Source organism: Camelina sativa, chromosome 1 (genome assembly GCF_030686135.1).
Source record: "Camelina sativa cultivar CO46 ecotype springtype chromosome 1, ASM3068613v1".
NCBI lineage: Eukaryota > Viridiplantae > Streptophyta > Magnoliopsida > Brassicales > Brassicaceae > Camelina > Camelina sativa.
In genome coordinates, this window is record NC_141880.1 from 4,570,713 (window position 1) to 4,590,147 (window position 19,435).

The 19,435-nt window shown below is 37.1% G+C and overlaps 7 protein-coding genes across 13 annotated transcripts; 2 read left to right on the plus strand and 5 right to left on the minus strand.

Moving 5' to 3' along the window:
• Positions 1–516: 516 nt before the first annotated feature.
• LOC104775839 (uncharacterized) lies at positions 517–7,950 on the plus strand. The gene is made up of 5 exons (XM_087492793.1): positions 517–1,008; positions 4,563–5,340; positions 5,808–5,966; positions 6,061–6,750; positions 6,869–7,950. Exons 2-5 carry the CDS (start codon positions 5,002–5,004, stop codon positions 7,805–7,807), a joined length of 2,127 nt encoding a protein of 708 aa, XP_087348919.1. The 5' UTR covers positions 517–1,008; positions 4,563–5,001; the 3' UTR covers positions 7,808–7,950.
• On the minus strand, positions 1,142–4,560 carry LOC104754020 (glutathione S-transferase T3-like). 5 transcript variants are annotated; one of them, XR_015585082.1, is made up of 8 exons: positions 4,103–4,560; positions 3,655–3,716; positions 3,452–3,562; positions 3,314–3,358; positions 3,079–3,138; positions 2,949–2,996; positions 2,777–2,837; positions 2,483–2,621 (listed from the first exon to the last, which is right to left on the minus strand). XR_015585082.1 is itself a non-coding variant. In XM_087492885.1 (7 exons), exon 7 carries the CDS (start codon positions 2,193–2,195, stop codon positions 1,275–1,277), a length of 921 nt encoding a protein of 306 aa, XP_087349011.1. In that variant the 5' UTR covers positions 2,196–2,837; positions 2,949–2,996; positions 3,079–3,138; positions 3,314–3,358; positions 3,452–3,562; positions 3,655–3,716; positions 4,103–4,560; the 3' UTR covers positions 1,142–1,274. The 5 variants fall into 5 exon arrangements, 3 of the variants coding, with proteins under 3 accessions (XP_087349011.1, XP_087349072.1, XP_019093886.1); XM_087492885.1 differs by having other exon boundaries at positions 1,142–2,837; XM_087492946.1 differs by having other exon boundaries at positions 1,142–2,837; positions 3,079–3,190.
• Positions 7,951–8,008: 58 nt separating the features above from the next.
• LOC104775849 (protein RISC-INTERACTING CLEARING 3'-5' EXORIBONUCLEASE 1) lies at positions 8,009–9,567 on the minus strand. 2 transcript variants are annotated; one of them, XM_010499796.2, is made up of 2 exons: positions 9,160–9,567; positions 8,009–8,747 (listed from the first exon to the last, which is right to left on the minus strand). In XM_010499796.2, the coding sequence occupies exon 2, from the start codon at positions 8,740–8,742 to the stop codon at positions 8,140–8,142; it is 603 nt and encodes a 200-aa protein (XP_010498098.1). In that variant the 5' UTR covers positions 8,743–8,747; positions 9,160–9,567; the 3' UTR covers positions 8,009–8,139. The 2 variants fall into 2 exon arrangements, with proteins under 2 accessions (XP_010498098.1, XP_010498089.1); XM_010499787.3 differs by lacking the exon at positions 9,160–9,567 and adding an exon at positions 9,013–9,155.
• Positions 9,568–9,968: 401 nt separating this feature from the next.
• Positions 9,969–11,821, minus strand: LOC104775861 (phosphatidylglycerol/phosphatidylinositol transfer protein). Its single transcript, XM_010499807.2, has 4 exons — positions 11,415–11,821; positions 10,956–11,057; positions 10,583–10,743; positions 9,969–10,251 (listed from the first exon to the last, which is right to left on the minus strand). Exons 1-4 carry the CDS (start codon positions 11,503–11,505, stop codon positions 10,138–10,140), a joined length of 468 nt encoding a protein of 155 aa, XP_010498109.1. The 5' UTR covers positions 11,506–11,821; the 3' UTR covers positions 9,969–10,137.
• On the plus strand, positions 10,739–13,549 carry LOC104775868 (uncharacterized). Its single transcript, XM_010499821.3, has 3 exons — positions 10,739–12,508; positions 12,885–12,992; positions 13,091–13,549. The coding sequence occupies exons 1-3, from the start codon at positions 12,188–12,190 to the stop codon at positions 13,400–13,402; spliced, it is 741 nt and encodes a 246-aa protein (XP_010498123.2). The 5' UTR covers positions 10,739–12,187; the 3' UTR covers positions 13,403–13,549.
• Positions 13,550–13,923: 374 nt separating this feature from the next.
• On the minus strand, positions 13,924–14,605 carry LOC147949540 (uncharacterized). Its single transcript, XM_087463747.1, has 2 exons — positions 14,139–14,605; positions 13,924–14,056 (listed from the first exon to the last, which is right to left on the minus strand). The coding sequence occupies exons 1-2, from the start codon at positions 14,603–14,605 to the stop codon at positions 13,924–13,926; spliced, it is 600 nt and encodes a 199-aa protein (XP_087319873.1).
• Positions 14,606–16,681: 2,076 nt separating this feature from the next.
• LOC104775874 (syntaxin-121) lies at positions 16,682–18,715 on the minus strand. Of its 2 annotated transcripts, XM_010499841.3 has the most exons (3): positions 18,337–18,715; positions 17,672–18,216; positions 16,682–17,357 (listed from the first exon to the last, which is right to left on the minus strand). In XM_010499841.3, the coding sequence occupies exons 2-3, from the start codon at positions 18,153–18,155 to the stop codon at positions 16,897–16,899; spliced, it is 945 nt and encodes a 314-aa protein (XP_010498143.1). In that variant the 5' UTR covers positions 18,156–18,216; positions 18,337–18,715; the 3' UTR covers positions 16,682–16,896. The 2 variants fall into 2 exon arrangements, with proteins under 2 accessions (XP_010498143.1, XP_010498135.1); XM_010499833.3 differs by having other exon boundaries at positions 17,672–18,592.
• Between the last annotated feature and the right edge of the window lie 720 nt (positions 18,716–19,435).

Below are 19,435 nucleotides of genomic sequence, written 5' to 3' on the forward strand. Positions count from 1 at the left end.
ATATATATATTATAAAGAGATCCATTTCAATTTTGTTATTTAATTAATTTGTATACAATAATTGCAAAGGTAATCCTTTCAAGGATGTAACAACACTACTAGCTAGTTGTTGACAACACATTCTTATGCGATAATAGAAATCCTTTTTTTTTTTTTTGATAATAGAAATCCATGACCATGCATAATGCAAAGATACCGTATGTTCCTTTGGTGCGAAGCATAACTATGACCAGTGACCACCACATTCAGTGGCATGAACCATGTTGTCGCATAAATAATCATGTAAAAGTGAAACTAATCTTTTTTTTTCTTCTTTTCTTGTGTAAGATAAGTCAAACTCTTAGGACAAACAAACAATAAACCTAAAATATAGTACTTCTTAAGAAAAAGGCTTGTAGGATGTAATTTTTTTTTTTCCGCATGGAATTTGATTATTTAAAGATCGATCAACAGCTTAACTCTAATAAATAATAATATTATTAATCAACAAAATCATTATACTCATTCTCATACACATTTCTTTGCTATAATTTTGGGAGGAATCATCATAAATTCATAATAGACAAGTGCAAGAAAGATTATGGGACAAAAACACATGGTCTACAAATCCCTCAACACATGGACAAAAAACACATGAAACCAAAATTTGAAGTGTTAAACTAATTTGTTTTGATTAACAAAAGAAAAGGAAAAAAAAAAAAAGATAAGACAAAAACGGAATTTTATTAACGCCGTTAAGCAGTCGCGTCTCTCCCACCCGTGACGTTGGGATTATGGTCAAAAATCAAAAAGAAGTCAATCTAAACCGGAACAAAACGACACCGTTTACACATAACTTAACCACGGTTAATTAGTCCACGCATCGGTTAAAGACCGGTTTGTTTGTTTTATCCGCCCACCACTGCTCTCTATCGTTAAAGAGAGGGACAGATCTGTGAAGTTGAGATCTTTCTTTTTTTCGCTTTCTTCGTTGTCTTTCTCTGTCTACACGCTTGTGAGCTAGTAGTAGTGTTAGACTATCCTCATTGGTTTAGTTTCTTAGTTGTTTCTTAAGGCATATTTAATAAGAAAAAAAAGAGAAGAAACTTTGCTAAGAGTTAAGGAAAATTTTGTTGATTATTGGTAGAACCAAATTTAAGGGTTTCTTAATAATAAATATAGTAAAATAATAATTAATATCTTAAAATATTCAAAATTATTTTATATATCAAAGACACAACAAGACACAACAAGACTCAAGAAGACACAACAAGACTCAACAAGACTCAACAATACTAATCATCCACTAAGTCAAGCAGCTTCTCTTTCATAGCTTCTTCTTTCGGAGTAAGCGGTCCAGTTTTGGCCAGCAAACTGTCAAGAATTTGCATTTTTGACAATCTCTCTTTCAGCAGCAATTCTTCCCTCTTGATTTCCCACATGCCTTGGTACTCCTTCAAAGCCTTCTCTTCTTTCGCTTCTGTATGAGTCTTCCTCTGTTTGGCCTTACTTGCGTCTCTGCCAATAGGCCTTGTGTTTGTTGGCTCATCTATATTACCGCCGGTCTGAGAAGCTGAAGCTTGTGTAGGATCATCAAAGAGTCTTTTCCTGTTGGTTACTTCAGGTGCTTTACCATTAACACTCTCACACCATTTCTGGTCGTAGCGTAACTCTAACCAACAATGCTCAAGAACGAATTTTTTCTGATAAATGTTATAGTACATATCATATGCTGTCCTCAGTATATCATCTTCATTCTGACCACTAGTTTTAGCCCTTACCGCAGCAGCATATGTTCCACAAAACTTCCCCACCGTATCTTGGATCTTAGACCATCTCTGTTTACACTGAACTGGCCCTATCTTCTCATTGCCATCAGAAAGAGGACTATCTGAAAAATACTTAGCAACCCTATTCCAGAAGGTCTTGCCCTTCTGATCATTGCCTTTCACAGCATCCTTGCTGGTGTTTAACCACCCGCTAATGAGAATCCGGTCATCAGAAGGTGTCCATTTCCTTCTCTCCCTACGGAACTGACTTGGGGAAGGTGTTGTGTCTTCACTTGGGGAAGCTGCGGAACTGACTTGGGAACTAAAGAGAGGAAGTGGAGACGACAGAGTAGGTATATTTGGGTAGAGGGAATCAAAAGAAATGGTTTGACTATTCATAAGTCCCACAAAATTTGTGGACTGGTTTAGCTCATGGTCTGACTCCATAGTAGCAAAGAAGAAAAGAAGAGTGGTTTATGCTTGAGAGGTGTAGAAACGAAGAATGGTTTATGGTTGGAAGATACTCGGGTTTGTGGTTTAAGATCAAGAAAAGCTTAGTTTTTAAAGTGAAGCATATTGGAGTTACAATTAATTCTCGACACCAAACACACAATGAATACACAACCTAGTCACTTCCATTAATGAAAGAACAACCACCAATTAAGAATAATTACTACCTAGTCACAAAGAAGTACACATAGGAGCACAAATCTGATATGACATGCTATAACTCACTATCCGAAAAAAGAAACTACCAAACAAACAAAGCAATCAATTTAAATATAAACAAGTTAGGTGTATATTTACCTCTTTCGGAGATTTGGTTGAAATATTGTTTCCTTGTCGCCTTAATTGTGATTGGTTTGAGCTCAACTAAAAGAAACTCACAAAACAAGAAACAAGAAATGGTTTTAGTAACTATGTAAAGACATGACATCCATTAAAGCATAACTACAAGTACATGAGTCTTAACTAATACCAACTGTGTAAAGATTCATTAAAGACACAACAACCAACAACCAACTTACAATGTGATAGGAGAGAAAAGAGTTGATTCAATCGGTTTCAGATACACAAACCCAATTCAACCTATTATGAGAATCTAACAAGTTAATCATCACATTCACTCCTTAGAAGAAAATTTCAGGTTAATTATACAAATAAGAGAGAGAGATGAGGTAGTATAGGTTCTGTTCTGACCTCACCACATGCAGACTCAAAGAAGGTTCTCACATCAGCTTGAGAAACCTGCACTCGTAGGAAAAAATCTTTAAACAGGAGACAGTAATAAAATTATGTATACATTCTATGTAGATAGTTCAGCATTTACCTTCTTGTCGATATTTGTGCAGTAGATTGTCCTTGTGCACATCTCCCTTTCATCTTCTGACTGAATTAACCAAAACACAGTAGATATCCAAAGTAAAATTCAAAACTCAAAACTGAAACCAAAATGATTAGTATAACTTCTGATCAGTATCCCTATAGAGCTTTTTGTCACACAACCTAAAAAATACTATATTTTAAGTTGAAAGATATATAACAAACATTAATTTAAAGCTTACTTGTCCACAGTTACTAAACAAGGCAGCAAGACCCTCCTCAGTCACCTAAAATCACAAAACAGATTTGTTATACATTGATGCAACTTAACTAGAATCCGTTCCACACAACCTTAACAGAGAGTACTAATAAAAACTTACACTCTGGTCAATGTCAGAAACATACACTGTTCTTCTAATACTATCCTATCTTTGAGCCTTAGAAATCCTCCCAGTCAACCTCCTCCTCCCTTGGCTATAATTGTTTCTTCTCTGTAATAACAAAAACATCAATAAAACAGAATATAAAGCAAGCACATTTAACCAAAGTTTAAAGCTTTAACAACAAACAGAATTATTTTTACCTTCCTGGTATTATCATCCTTCTTGGCATCAGATTCAAATTCTTCACCTGATTGCTTCTTGGCTGTAGCAAAATCGTCAGCAGAGAGAAATTGATTAGGTTTCCCAACCTGATTGTTCTTCTTAGGGTTGTAGTAAGAAGGGAAAAACTCCTTGGCATCCAAAACGTAAAGGAAGAAACTTTGATTCAATCGGTTTCAGATACACAAACCCAATTCAACCTATTATGAGAATCTAACAAAGAGATTAATCAAAATTCACCAACAACAACTTCATCAGTGAATAATAAGATGAGGAGATTAAGAAGTGTTACAAACACTTCACCGAAAATTAATCTAAGTTTCCCAGATCAACCGAAATTGTCTCACAAACAAAAGACATAATTAAATTAAAATTGAGACAATTTTCAAATAAACAAATAACAATTACTAGACATGCAAGAACAATTACCTGAACAAATCGAATGGCTTGAATCTTCCCCAAATATTAGGGTTTCGACGGATCGCTCACCACCGGAATCACATGCCCCCTGCTTCACCGGAACCAAATCGCGGCCAAATCCTAGTCCAATAGCCGTGGGAATCAACTGGAAGAGAAGCAATCAGTTTCCGGAATCGAAGGAAGAAGAGATTCAAGCTGAAATCGCGAAAAGTCTCGAGAGAGAGAGAGAGAGAGAGAGAGAAAAGAGAAAAAAGGAAAGTGAAAGAGAGATGAAAAAAAAAATTAAACCCCTTCGTCCCAAATAAAACTCGACCCACTGATTTTGTGACACTTGTCCAGCAAGAGACGTTTCTTGCAATCCTAAAATAAGAAACGAATCTTGCATTTCTTAGCTTAGGTTTCAATAATTAATATTATCTACCCCTAAGAAACAAACTAAGAAACAACATAATTGTGCCGATGAGGATAGTCTTATGTGTCTGCGCCACTCTCTCTCTCTTTACTGTTTTCTTCTCTCCTCTTCACGGCATAACTTTTTGCAATCTTTTAGCTGAAGCTTAATTTCACAACAAGTTGTTATTTTGTTTTTTTTGCTTCAATTTCTTACTTTTTTGATCTCTCTCTCTCTCTCTCTCTCTCTCTCTCTCTCTCTCTCTCTCTCTCTCTCTCTCTCTTTTTCCAAGAAGAAACCTCTTCTAATAGATTTCTGGGTCTAAAATCTTTTCTATTTTTGGGCATTGATCTTTTATTCTTAGGTTAACTATAGATTGAAGGCAAAGAAACCTTTTTTTTCTAAGATTCTCTAGGTTTCCCTAAAATTCTCAACTACTGCAAAAGAGTTTTGTTACGTTTCTTTGATCTCGTGTTTTTTTTATCTTGACGACTCCAAATTTTTCAATTTTGCGTAAATGGTGGTGAAGATGATGAAGTGGCGACCATGGCCGCCTTTGGTAACGAGGAAATACGAGGTGAAGCTTGCGGTGAAGAAGCTTGAAGGTTGGGATCTGGTGCGTGGAGGTGTACCGGAGAAGGAGGAGAGGTTAACGGTGGAGATTCGCTGGAAAGGACCTAAGGCAACATTGGGATCTTTAAGAAGGACGGTGAAAAGGAACTTTACCAAAGAGGCTGTGGGAGAAAGCGATGTCGTTTCATGGGATGATGAAGAGTTTCAGAGTTTATGCTCTCTCACTTCTTACAAGGACAGTTTGTTTTATCCTTGGGAGATTGCTTTCTCTGTCTTCACCAATGTAAGTCTTTTACCATTAGCATCTGAAGATTTGAAATCTAAGGTTTAGATTCCATTGTTGAACTTTGGAAATGGTTTGATTAGGCTGAGATGGAACCATAGATAACTGGATGATCAAATTTTGATTTGTTGACTGGAAAATTTTGATAGCCATTAATGTCTCAACGTGTTTGGTTCTAAGACTCGAAAGTAGAGCTTGATTCCTGTTGTTGTAGAGGTTGAGGTTCTATTATGTTACATTTCAAACTATGTTTAGTTGTTATAGGCTGTAGATGGAACCCTCCTAGCTAGATGATCAAATTTTGATACATGTATGATTCTAAGACTTGAAAGTAGAGCTTGATTCCTGTTGTTGTAGAGGTTTAGGTTCTATTGTGTTACATTTCAAACTATGTTTAGTTGTTATAGGTATGTTGGTGTCAATTTCCTCAGAGACAAATAAATTGATTTCTGATTTTTGATTCCAAGGGAATGAAGCAAGGACAGAAGAATAAAGCTCCTGTTGTTGGAACTGCATTTTTGAATCTTGCTGAATACGCCCGTGTGACAGATAAAAAAGAATTCGATATTAACATTCCTCTCACGCTCTCTGCTTGTGTTGCCTCCGAGCCACATCCATTGCTCTTTGTATGGTTAACTTCTTCTCTCTTTCATTACTTCTCTACTGTGTTGGCTCAGTATCTGTTTTTTTGACCTTTTGAGATACTCTTATTCCTTTTAGGTATCATTGAGTCTGCTTGAGCTTAGAACCACTCCAGAAACATCAGACTCGGCAGCACAAACTGCGGTTGTGCCTGTGCCTGTGCCTGTCCCTGTCCCTGTCCCGTCTCCATCACCACAACAGCCTACTGAAACACACTCAAATGAGAAGGAGGATGTTTCTGCAATCAAAGCTGGTCTAAGAAAAGTCAAGATTTTTACAGAGTTTGTTTCTACAAGGAAAGCCAAGAAAGCTTGCCGGGAAGAAGAAGGCAGATTCTCAAGCTTTGAATCATCAGAATCGCTTGATGATTTCGAGACAGATTTTGATGAAGGCAAACAAGACTTGATGAGTGTGAGAAAATCTTTCTCTTATGGACCTTTGTCTTATGCAAATGGTGTGGGGACTGCTTTAAACTGTGGCGCGAAAGTTAGCGACGAAGATGAAGATTGGGTTTATTATAGCCACAGGAAGTCCGACGTAGGAGCAGGTTGCTCGGACGCTGAAGATCCAGCTGCTGGTTTGGTCTATGAGACATCACTTCTTCCACGGCGTAGCATATTGCCATGGAGGAAGCGGAAGTTGAGCTTTAGGTCTCCGAAATCCAAAGGAGAGCCTTTGTTAAAGAAGGATAATGGAGAAGAAGGTGGAGATGACATTGATTATGATCGGAGGCAACTTAGCGCAGATGAAGCTCATTCTCTTTTTGGGGTAAGTTCTTATTTACTAGTCAGGTGTCTAATGCAGTTTCTGATGGTTCGGTGCTATATATCCAGATCTTGTACATATATGTGATTCAAGTTCTCCTTTTGTATGTTTTAATTTGCAGAGCAAGATTGATGAAGATTCATATGCGAATCAGCGATCTTCTTTCTCAGAGTTTGGAGAAGACAGTTTTGCGATTGGAAGTTGGGAGGAGAAAGAAGTGATAAGTAGAGATGGACACATGAAGCTTCAGACAAATGTCTTTCTTGCTTCGATCGACCAGAGAAGCGAGCGAGCAGCTGGTGAGAGCGCTTGCACCGCTCTTGTAGCGGTTATTGCGGATTGGTTTCAGAAGAATGGTAATCTCTTGCCGATCAAGTCTCAGTTCGATAGTTTGATCAGAGAAGGTTCTTTAGAGTGGAGAAGCCTCTGTGAAAACGAAACTTATATGCAGAAATTTCCCGACAAGCATTTTGATCTCGATACCGTGCTACAAGCACAAATCCGTCCTCTAACAGTTATCCCCGGGAAGTCATTTGTTGGTTTTTTCCACCCCGACGGGATGGTCAATGAAGGAAGATTCGAGTTTTTGCAAGGCGCAATGTCGTTCGATAGTATTTGGGCTGAGATTATCAGTATTGAGGAAAGCTCGACGAATAGTGATAGTTATGTTGATGAGTCTCCACCGCGTGTTTACATAGTGAGTTGGAATGATCACTTCTTTGTCCTCAAAGTTGAAAAGGAAGCTTACTATATCATTGACACACTTGGAGAAAGGCTTTACGAAGGTTGTGATCAAGCTTACGTTTTGAAATTTGACCACAAAACCATCATCCACAAGATTCTTCATACAGAGGAAACAGGATCCGAGTCAGAACCTGATACAGAGATTGTGTGCAGAGGGAAGGAGTCATGTAAAGAGTATATTAAGAATTTCTTGGCGGCAATACCAATTCGAGAGTTGCAGGAGGATATCAAGAAAGGATTAGCCTCGACCGCGCCTGTTCATCATCGTTTACAGATCGAGTTTCATTACACTACAAATATAGAAAGTGTGGTCTGAAAACATAGGCAGAGTTGCTAACGTTTTGTTGAGTTTCTTGTAAGTTTTGTAACTCTCTCTTAGCTTAACTAACTTGTGAATGTGATCTAGAGTTAAACCAGTCTGTATCTAACTCTTTTAAATAAACATTTTTGCTCGTTTAATTCTACATGTCACATTTGTGGTTTGTTTTATCCATAATCATCTCAAAATCGTCAGACAAAAAACAATCCGGGCATGGTTTTTTATTCAGACAGTACTGTTAACAACAAACAGATCAAAATGCACAACTGGAAACAGTCAAGCGCAATCTCACAAATCCCATTAGATCAAGAAAGTGAACATAAGTTAGGTCACAGCTGCAATTGATCGTAGACATTGAAAATAAGCCAACCTTCAATGGCAGCAGCTTCAAGACGATCATTAGCACTTGCTCCATCCCACTTAGACTGGATCGAATCAAGCCGACTCATGTCATACCAAAGAATCTTGTGAGCTAATTCTCTGGTTCCAAGGAACTCAACAATTGGGGTTCCTCGGGCTACAGCAGCTAATTTCCCAATCTCCAAAGAGCTTCGGATCACAATACCGTGGTTTTCCTTAAGCAAAGCGAGGTCTTCTTGGATCTGGACACCAACGAATGTGACAAACTTGGAAGCAAAGAAGCGGTAAAGGTCCTTGAGATTCTCGCTGAACGAGCTTGGGAGGCGGAGGAAGAGACAGAAGTTTTTCGTGCTAAACTTCACTGAGCATAGACGCCATTCAGACTTCTTGTCAATAGATTGAACATCCCAATACACATCGAAGACAACGGAGCGGTTTCCATTCCAGACGGAATCTTCAAGGATCTTGGTTAGGTAAGGAGAGATATCAGTTGATGATTCAACATCAATGGCTTTGGTCTGGACCCAAGAATTATCAACCATCATAAACCCTGGACCATCGAAGGAAGCCATGTGGTCTGAAATCACAGGAAAATAAGATCAAATTTACGCATTAGGCACAGCATCGTAGATTCAGCAGTACAATTCTTATAACCATTCATCTGACACGTGACACGTGAACTAGTCCTAGAGAGATTCGTAAAAACTAGGTCAATGAAATTGAATTTATCGATTTGAGAAGGAAGCAGCTATTCAAGAAATATCCTTAATGGGTCTTTGCTAAAACAACAAATTTACTCTAGTCAACGTTTGGATTCTATGATCAGAAAACAAAGGTACGACCTTCACAAAGTGGCGAACAGAGAGAGAGAGAGAGAGGAAAACCCCCAAATAAGTTGATGATAATATAGAACATACTTTTGTTGATTTAGTTTAGAGATTGTCATATAAAATTCCAAACACATAAACACAAAAAAGAGGAAAACGAACCTTGAGATTCCGGTGAAAGATGAAAGATGAAAGGTGAATGGGTGATCTAGTAAACGGAGTCGGAGAGAGAGAGAGAGACTGTTTCTGGGTTTGTACTGCGCGAGTGAAAAAAGTAAAGGCCTGCACAGTGAAAGAAAGAAGGACACGTGTCTTAATTCACGTATTCCGCACGTGCGGATGTCGCCATGCGTGTTTTGGTTAAAATTTTCGGTTCACTTTGGTTTAACATTTTGCACGATCTGTTTCATATCAATTAATTGACAAGACCGTTAAGACCATATAGTGTATTAGATCGCATTTGACAAGACCATTCTCATTACACTCTATGATGCATCTCTCCCACGTCCCGTCGTCATCTGCAATCACTTTCGACCTCCCATTGCATTTCCAACATATCAAAAACCGTTCGTTCTCGCACTGCTCACACTGCCTCGACTTAATAGCTGGATGAGAAGCCTTCTAGAAGCTTCTTGAGCTTCCCGTTTTCGTTCAGAGCTACCATTTCGTCTGCTCCACCAATGTACTTACACTTTACGAAGAGCCTAGAAAAAAAAACATTTAGTTTACCCAACTTTATCCCAAATTTGTCCAAATACATAGCAAAAAAGGAAGAGACCTTTCACATGCTGGTATAATGGAAGATATGAAAAAAATCATCTTTTCTGGTAAGAGTCATTAGTTAGGTTGAATGATGATGTATGTCACGTCTTTATAATTCCATGAACGTGGATGCAATGATGATGTATTAAAGTAGGCTCATCTTTAAGCTTGCAACTAGAATCAACCATAGCTCTCTAAAACCTAATCAATAATTCAATACTTTTTTTTTCTTCTATAAATGTGATTTCATAAATGGTCCAGAATGAGAACAATAATGAGAATATAAAAGGGGTTTTTGATCAACAATTCTTGTATATAAAAAGAGTTTTTTTTTTTTACACAAAACAAATGGGGTATATTCCATAGAGCGAATCAGCTCTACATGTCGGCCACAGATGATGATGATCCAAATCCAATGTCAAATGAAAATTTGATGCAAGTCAGTTCCTTCTTGCGTCCATCAAGCATCTTCATTTTAAGTGAGTATGAACCCTATGAGAAAATAAAATGGATTAGATTGGTCCTTATATGCAGAAAACGCAAACTGATTTTGGTATGACCAACGTACAACTATTGATCATAACAAGCAAATGTTGACAACTATAGGTTCAACTTATTCTTCTAGCAACTTTATACTTCCACATGTACTCATTATATCAGCTATGGATACCAAGCTAAACCTATTCTCAGGCTACTTTAGTTATTCAACTAAACAAATTCGATTAGACTTAGACCATTCGCTCTGATTGTAACAGATAACATCAAAGCTCAAATGAGGATAATGCATCAACATCTCTCATTCAAAGGAAAATCAATAACTTACAGGAGGGGTATATCCAGGCAGAACTTGGGAGTGAGCGACCAAGAAATCTCCAATAGCCACAGGACAACTAGTCTCATCACAAAGATCATGTGTCTCAGAATGAATATGCCATCCAAAGTATGAAACTTCGATCACCAACTTTCCGCTCGAGATCTTAGTGTCTTCATATGACACAAACCCAAATTAAAAAGAAACATCATAACCAAAAAGCCAAGTAGTTGTAACTTGTAAACATTTTGCAATCCAACATATAAAAAGAATTGAAAATCTAAACTACAAACATAATCTAAAAAGTACAAAAACATCAAAAGAAACAAACAAGCAAAAGATCTTATATGTCATATAAGCCTCATAAATAAATCTGACTCTGTACCTGTGTTAGCAGAAATGCTGAAAGTGGCTGGCTCGCCTCTAGCTATAGGATAAGGAGATATATCAACTCCTTTCACCTTCACTTCATACTCTTCATTACTATCTGCAACCAAACAAAACACTTAAAAAATCAGATCGAGATTCTTGTGTTTCCCAAACAGTTCCCAAGAAATCAAAATTAAAACTTCAAACTCAATAAGGATCAAAAATCAAAAACCATCTAAATAAAAATCAAAACTTCAACACAATTTAAGATTACAAACCAAAACCATCTAAATAAAAATCAAATTCTCAACACAAATTAAGAGTACAAATCAAAAACATCTAAAGAACACCAAATTTTCAACGCAGCTGTCCGAACAATCTAAATCATCATCACTATATATATAACTAAACCGATCAAATTACTACAAGCAAGAATTAGCAGCAATCTCAGAACTCGAAGGAGACCAAAACATACCGCAATAGTGAACATCGGTGGCTGAGACAATCGTTGAAACGAATAGAAAATAAGAAATAGCTAAAGAAGATAATCCCATAAACTTATACATGATTGAAAAGCAAAAAAAAAGCCACGATTTTTTCACAAGAGTTTTCAGATGATGATTGAAGAAGACGATGAGGAAGACTACAAAAAAAACTAAAACGAAGCAAGAGACAAAGACAGAAATGCGGAATCGGGATTCTCATTTCACAAGAAATGTCGGATTGATCTTAACCGTTCGTTTACGTAGGTCCATGATTACTATAAACTAACGGTTTTAGATTACGTAGTCAAATCTATTACGGTGTGATTAACCGCATATGATTAGCAGTGAACAAACCGTTAGGTGGGATTTGTTTAACAATTTCATTTCAAGTTACCCACTTGGCACCAAAACTAAATTACTAATAATTTAGATTTGCCAGCTCAGATTTTTGACTCTATTTAATAATACAGCACACATTATTTTGGAAAATTCAAAAAAATTCCTATTTGAAAAAAAGAAAAAAAAACCACTTCTATTTTCCAACACGAAATCATGATATCTATTTTCCTAAAAATAGTAAAATTTAATTATTAAGTATATTTGTAATACAATAGATAATATATTTTTATTGGGCTGAATAATAAGGTCAGGCCCATAACTTAAAAGGCTTATTTGAATAATGATGATTTGAAGACAGCCTAATGAATCGGAGGAGTATTCGAAAAATTTGGAAGGAAAGCTTCTGTTTTGAGTTTTTTGACAGATGGCTAGATTCCTTCTTCTGTGTTGCCTCTTCGCGGCGGCGCTGACGTCATCATTGACGGTGGCCGGAGACGATAACGGAGTATACTCGCCTTGCTCGGATTCTACAGTCGGGATCGGAGATGGATTCACTTTCGGCATTGCCTTCGCGTCTAAAGATTCATTCTTCGGTGGTAGTACAAATCATACCGTTCAGTACTCTCCTTGCGATCGCCGTCGGCTCTCTCTCAACGGAAACTCTGAGGTCGCCGTGTTTAGACCTAAAGTCGATGAGATCACTCTCCTTACCATCAATACCTCTAGCTCCAACAATTTCCGCCCGGTTCGTGTCTCTCGTCTCTCTGATCTATCTTGGTGAATTTAGGGTTTCGATTTAGAAAACGATTTTAGGTAGATCATTAGGGAATCTTGTGTAGATCGGAATTATCATCTTCCCAGATTAGTTGACTCGTCAAAAATCCTTGCTTAGAATGTTATAGCTCGTTTGATGAATTTGACTATAGGTACCGAATTGTTAGGATTGAATCTGTGTTCTTGGAAGATCTGGTTCCTTTCTACAAAAGTTTCAGTGATATGAGAGGTTACACCATAGATTGATTTGAAATTACTATACATAATTGCTTATCCTCGGATGTAGCATTGATCTTGATAGCCCCTATCAAATTACTGGTTTGTCTGATGGTACTTTGTGATTCCAGGATGCGTCAAAGGGATATATGGTAGCATTCGCTGGTTCAAAATATGCTGCGAGATCAGTGCCAATTATGGTTGCTGACAGCAATCACATCGTGACAAGCTTCACCCTTGTAAGTAATTGGATAAAACTCTACATTTTTTTTTATTTTCTTTATAGAAATTTTGGACAAAGCTCATTAGTTCTGTCATCGTCTTATATATCTTCTAGGTTCTTGAGTTCCAGAAGGGGAGGCTTGAGAACATGTTCTGGAAGAAAGACGGATGCTCGAAATGTTCTGGAGATACGAAATTCGTGTGCCTCAACAATGACCAATGTGCAATCAAGTCGCAAAACTGCAAGAACCAAGGAGGACAAGCAGATTGTAGCTTGGGGATCCAGTTGGCGTTTTCAGGCACCGATAAGCACTACACTGCTTTGAATTCGTGGTATGAGGTTGCAAATTTGAAGCAGTACTCTCTGTATGGCCTCTACTCCAATGTTAAAGACTCTCTTACCAACCCTTTCAAAAACATCTTCTGATCACTTTCCTTCTCCTTCGTGTGTTTCTTACTTACTTTTGTATTCTTCCTCGCCTACCTTTTTTTTTTTGGTTTCATTCGTATGATTTATGCTATATACATACATATACATTGTATTTTATTTACTTAGTGTGTAACGTTTTCTAGATATGTTTCTTATGAGTGTTTCTAAATCAAATTTTATTATATTGTAATTTCTCAAAGTTACGAACGAGTTGTAAACAATTTAGAAATCAAAAACGATAATCTAAACAATTTGAAGATAAATAACTCCAAAACAAAGAAAACAAGTTGTACTCTTGGCTTCATGTAACTTTGTTTCTTCTAGATGAATGAAAACAAGTTGTTTGACAAAAATAAACAAAAAAAAATCTAAACAATTTGAAGATACATAACTCCAAAACAACGAAACAAACCAACAATATTAAACACACTAACAATATTTTAAATAAAAGATAAAAATGTTTTAAAGATCCATAAAAGAAATTAAAAAGACAAATTTAAAATAAATGCACATCAAACTTAGAACATAAACCAATTATTGATATTAAACAATGTCGCATCAACATTATTCTCTCCAGTGATTGTTCCATTAGGACCATTAGGAGGTGGCTCTAGACGGAGACCATCATTAGTCGCTATAGTGTTGTCGTTCCTGTAAAATTTTGAGTTGTTAATGTTATTTTCTTCCTCGTTTACTCCCCATCTCACGGTTCATAATATCAAAAGAGTATTACCTTGGTGGATTCATAACCATCATCGGATTATGATGTTGTGAAGGTTGAGAGACTGATCCATGTAAACCATCAAAAGCCATCATTTGGGGTTCTTGATGAAGACCAGCATTAGTCGGTATGATGATGTTGTTGCTCATGTAAAACTGTGAATTGCTAATGTTATTTCCTTCCTCGTTTACTCCCACATCACAGCTCATGATATCAAAAGGATATTGCCTTGGTGGATTCATAACCATCATCGGATTAACGTTCATATTATGATGTTGTGAAGGTGGAGAGACTGATCCAAGCAAACCATAAGAAGTCACCATTTGGGGACAAACTGGATCCATTTCCAAATGATGGTTTCCTTTGCTACTACTTCCTTGGTATGGACAATAGCTTCTTGGGTTTGGATCCATGCCAAGAATGGGTGGATTGAGTGGGGAAACCCATTGATCAATTAAGTAATGACTTTCATTCTCCATTAAAGCATTAATGCTAATTCTTCTTGTTGCTTCATCTTGATTGTTTCCTACAAAAACATCATTTATGGTGGTATTAAGTGGCTCGACTTGCACTTCAAATGGGAACACCGGTAGCTAGATCTGGAAGAGGAGGAAATTGCTCGTTTAGATGTCTCCTATAAGATAGGATTTTTTCTCTTGAGAAAGATAACAAGGCATATCTCTCACTCAAGTTAAGATCCGCGATATTTATATGACGTTCTTGTAGCTGATTCATCATCTCATCAGTTTCATACCTTCTTTTCTCGTTATGAACCCTAGTCAATTTAGCTTGAATTTTGCTTGTCTCCTCTTCTATGTATGACTCGACAGTCATCGCATATTTATCTCTCAGGAACTTTGGTAAGGCAAAAAAACGATCTAGAAGGCCATGAGTCGTTTCAAGAGATGGCCACACCACTGGTTCACCTTCATTAGGGTTAGAAATGATTAGACAAGCCCTTACATCACTCAATATGGTTAGTTCTTTCACTTTTTTTTGTAATGTTGTTATTTTTTTCTTCAAAGTTATTTCTCTTGACTGGTTATTCTCTATCCGTGCAAGTTTTACTTTTTTTCTTGGCATGATCACTCTTTTGATATTTATATAATGTTGGGTTTATGGTGAACTCATTTACATAGAGTTGATATAAAGAGAGAACATTTCAGATGCCAATACTAGCTAGTCAAAAGAAAGAGAGAAGATGGATGATTATTCAAGATGTAAAATTAAAGGCTACTAACTGATTACTATTTTAAAAATAGTAAGAAAGATGTAATTGTAATTACTAGTAAAAAGTATGGAATGTTAATTGTGCTTTTAAGTTAAACCGAACCTTTTCGATCAACTTAAAAATATCAACTCAAAAAGTGAAATTATTCCTTTGGTTTGGTTATAATCGTTATTTTAAAAATATCAGCCTTAACCAATTTTGAACCAAAATGAAGGAGTAAATACAATCTATTAAGAACTTTATTCAAAGCTAAATTTTAATTGTACCATACTATATTAGATTTTGTTTGGTGTTTACATTATTTATTCTTTAAAAACCAAAACTAAAACCCGGATCAAACAACCAACATGTTCAAATATCTATGTGGTTGTGCTGTTAAATGGAATTCAAATGGAATTAAATTATTTGCACATTCAAATTGAATTCCTTTCCAAATTTGTGGTCATAATCAATATAGGAAATTAATTTAATTCATTATTTTATCAATATTTAATGCTAATACTTATATTGACCACATTATTTTCATTGTTGTGAATCATATTAATTGGTAGTGTTTGACAATTATTTTCGAAACTAATTGTTGACTATACATAGTCTTCAATTTAAGGTTCATTTTAATATTTTCATACAGATAAATAAATAAATATATTACCATATTATGTACAAAAAGAAGTTGACTATTATTTTTTCATCTTATGTTTTATATTACCATTTATACAGTTTTCTAGACAGTATATTTTTTTCTTTCTGTTTTGACCCTTTCTATGTTCTGTACTTCCGTAGTTTCATAGTTATAGTTTTAAGGAATTTCCTGGAACTGGAATGCTGAGGTGTAGTTGAACGGTACTAGTGTCTAAAATATCTAGTAGGCCACTAGACAGTTTAAGACGTTTTAGTTGACTTCATATATTGTTCTACTATGTATTATAAAATTGGATGTGTTTTATGTTAATATGACATCCTCATTGTTCTATTATCGTTCCTCGCTAAGGTCGTCGCTGTTGACACCGCAACTGATTAATAATTCATGGCCGAAAGAGGACATATAGGAAGTGACGTATAGGATCACTAACTAATTACTTTGAAAAGCTTTGGAAGCAAAATAAATGTGTTATGACAAAGACAAACACAACCGAAAGAGTGATCCTCTCTCTCAGAGAGCAGAACAAATCTTAATACCAAATTCTAGATATAGTATCACGCTCTCACTTGGAAAATGCCTAAGACTAATTCTGTATAGTTTTTGTGTTACCGGTTGATACTAGAACCTTGTTTGGTTCGAAATGCTTCAATCAAATAGAACAATAAACGATAAACCCTGAAATCACAAAGTAAAAATAACCCATATAGCAAACATAGATACAAAGAGAATGTTCTACAAATATTTCTCATCTAACCCAAATTTTAATTTCTTTCACAAAAAAATCAAATCAAAGGGAGATTAACAACAAACCAGCATTAGAAAGTAGAAACACAAAGCTGGTTTGATTAAAAAGCTGTTCAAAGAAAGAATATATTTGCAAATAACGAAACTCAACTTCAACGCAATAGACGCCTCGCCTGAGGAGGACTTGGTGGTGTCCCTGAAGTTGGTTGACTTCCTCCACTGTTACCGCCACCACCACCACCGCCGCCACCTCCGCTGTTCCATGGTTTAACAACAACAAGAACCACAACTATAATGATGATGATGAGAATGATAATGGCGTAACATGTCCATTTCCGCGTGTTCTTCTGGTAAACCCGAGCGGTTTGTAGGTGCTCAGTTCCGCCTCTGATAAAAGAACTGGCTCTGCCCACATGGCTCTCAATGTCATCGAGCTGAGCTCCCTGGTGCTCTACCAGCACCGCCATGTCTAGAAACACCTGGTGAAGCTCCCTGAGGTTCTTCTCGATGTCTTTAACAGCGTCATGCCTTTCTTGAATCTCGTTAATGGTGTCTAACACCCTTCCTCTTCCTTGTTCTTGTATTGCTTTCTGCAAGAATCTCTCACTCTCTCCTGCAACAGAAACAGTAGCAAAAATCGCCCAATATGTCAAAGAGTAACAACATGTCTAGTTCTCAGATATCAATTGCAGCTCTAAGCAACTAAGAAGTAGCACAATTCCTGCTACAAATCCATTTTCATAGACTAATGCAAAATTCAGAAGTTATTGTTCTTCACAAAGGCTTGAATCAGTTATTCTGAAACCAGTTGTTCATCATCCAAACTCAAAGTAAGGCTTGAAGTACAGTATGTATATAACCTAGATGATGGTTCTAGTTGTAGATGAATCTGGAAGTGATATGAATGGAAGAAACGAGTAAACGAACCAGTGGAAATAAGTCGATCTAGGGTTCCTTCGTCAGGATTCTCGCCGGTGACGGTGAAGTACCTCCGCTGTACAGTTTCTTTATACTCGGACGAGATGAGCTCCCTCAAACGGTTGAAACTATCCATAGAGTCCTTCAATTTCTTCCTGAGACCGTTGAGGACAGAGGTCCTGGTTCGATCGGAGGAAGAGCCAGGTCCACAGCCAGGGAGACTACGATTAGCAGCATTGGCGCGATCTAACGCCTCGAGTTTAACCTTAATCATCTTGGCCTTCTTCAAAGCGACTCCAACGTCGCCGTCCATTTGAGACCTGAGATCCTTAACGGCTTTAGCATTGTGAAGCGTCTTGCTCTGCTCGTGAGAGGAAGAGAGTGTTTCGTTGAGCCGATCTAGCTCTTTCAACTCCTCTTTCACAGATTCAACGTCTTCGAAGAACTTGTCGAGGTTCACACCGCCGGTTGATCCCACCGCGGGATTCGCCATCTGAACTCCTCCGTCGTCTCGGCGAGGAGATGGTTCTCCGCCGCGGAAGCGTGAGAACGAGCTGGAAAACAAATCGTTCATTGAAGAAATCAAAATCGAGAGAGATTTCAGATCGGAAAACGAAAGACAAAAAGGAAAAGACTTAAAAGAAGGAAGGAAGGAAGGAGGAGAGAAGTCGTACTGATTGAATCAACAAAGACGGTTTTATTGAAAAGTCCAAAAGGAGGATTGTATAAGGTAAGCCAGCAGAAGAGGTCAAATAAGCAAGTCTCTATGGGTTGACTTGGAAGCTTCTCAGAAAGTAGCAATGGCGGAGAAGGGAAGGTGATGTTGAAAGTGAAAGCGTGTCTAGTGCCTTGTCCCGTATGGAAGGAAACAAATTGCAATTTCATTTAGTACTAAATTGGAAAAATAAAGAAAGAAAAAAACATGAAGATGATTCCATTGATTTCCATTGCCTTGGTGGTCATACTCTTGAAAGCGACATGCAATGGTGCATAGGCTTAACTGAACATTATACACACGGTTACTTTCAAGAGCGTTGTTGTGCTCAAGTCTCCGAAGCTACAGAAATCTGCTGCCCGCGTTTTCACTGTGTGTGGTCTTGGTGGTTTCCCAAAAAATCCCTTCTCTTATTTCAAGTGTTAAAAGTCTATACATATATAAAACAACAATTTATAAAGCAAACATGTTATTATTCAAGTGTTAATGGTCTGTAGTCGTTATGTCAATCATAATCATAACAATCTCTCAACGAATCTATGCCAACAGCAATTTCTGTATAATAATCTCATAATGGATAGAATGCGAACTAAACTAACTAATTATGAGAACAGTCTCTCATATCGTCAAACAATGTTGTTTTAATCGTCAAATATATATCTCAGAGTCTGCTATCACTTATGTTAATGTTTCTAAAAGCGACCCACCGAGAGAAAGGTGAAGTGAGGAGTGTTGTTGGACGCGGAGAATGGTACACCGTATCATCCTTAAGAGGCAGCTTTCTCTCCGGCCACAAACTAACTTCTCCTTTATTTTAGCATGTGATGACTCGGTCATTCTCAATCTCTCACCCTTTTGTTTTGTGAATGAGTTAGTCTAATTACAATTTCGTTTGTACTTTGAGCCGAAGTAAAGGGACAAGTTATATGATTCGGCAAAAAAACACTTAGGAATTTTGATAAACATACTATAACGGGGATGTATTAAACGGATAATGAGGTAACAAGAAGTTACAAGTTGTTGTTCCACAAGCTTCGGAGTTTGTTCAGTTGTAGATA

Coding starts and splice junctions, on each gene's coding strand:
- LOC104754020 (XM_087492885.1), bottom strand. CDS start 2,195: ATGGAGTCAGACCATGAGCTAAACCAGTCCACAAATTTTGTGGGACTT.
- LOC104775839 (XM_087492793.1), top strand. CDS start 5,002: ATGGTGGTGAAGATGATGAAGTGGCGACCATGGCCGCCTTTGGTAACG. Junction 5,341..5,807: donor CTTTCTCTGTCTTCACCAAT/GTAAGTCTTTTA, acceptor TTTGATTCCAAG/GGAATGAAGCAAGGACAGAA. Junction 5,967..6,060: donor AGCCACATCCATTGCTCTTT/GTATGGTTAACT, acceptor TATTCCTTTTAG/GTATCATTGAGTCTGCTTGA.
- LOC104775849 (XM_010499787.3), bottom strand. CDS start 9,085: ATGTTCTATATTATCATCAACTTATTTGGGGGTTTTCCTCTCTCTCTC. Junction 8,748..9,012: donor CTGTTCGCCACTTTGTGAAG/GTCGTACCTTTG, acceptor CTGTGATTTCAG/ACCACATGGCTTCCTTCGAT.
- LOC104775861 (XM_010499807.2), bottom strand. CDS start 11,505: ATGTATAAGTTTATGGGATTATCTTCTTTAGCTATTTCTTATTTTCTA. Junction 11,058..11,414: donor CACCGATGTTCACTATTGCG/GTATGTTTTGGT, acceptor GTTTGGTTGCAG/ATAGTAATGAAGAGTATGAA. Junction 10,744..10,955: donor CAGCATTTCTGCTAACACAG/GTACAGAGTCAG, acceptor TGTCATATGAAG/ACACTAAGATCTCGAGCGGA.
- LOC104775868 (XM_010499821.3), top strand. CDS start 12,188: ATGGCTAGATTCCTTCTTCTGTGTTGCCTCTTCGCGGCGGCGCTGACG. Junction 12,509..12,884: donor GCTCCAACAATTTCCGCCCG/GTTCGTGTCTCT, acceptor TTGTGATTCCAG/GATGCGTCAAAGGGATATAT. Junction 12,993..13,090: donor TCGTGACAAGCTTCACCCTT/GTAAGTAATTGG, acceptor TATATCTTCTAG/GTTCTTGAGTTCCAGAAGGG.
- LOC147949540 (XM_087463747.1), bottom strand. CDS start 14,605: ATGGAGAATGAAAGTCATTACTTAATTGATCAATGGGTTTCCCCACTC. Junction 14,057..14,138: donor ATGGTTATGAATCCACCAAG/GTAATACTCTTT, acceptor AAAATTTTACAG/GAACGACAACACTATAGCGA.
- LOC104775874 (XM_010499833.3), bottom strand. CDS start 18,236: ATGAACGATTTGTTTTCCAGCTCGTTCTCACGCTTCCGCGGCGGAGAA. Junction 17,358..17,671: donor AGATCGACTTATTTCCACTG/GTTCGTTTACTC, acceptor TTTCTGTTGCAG/GAGAGAGTGAGAGATTCTTG.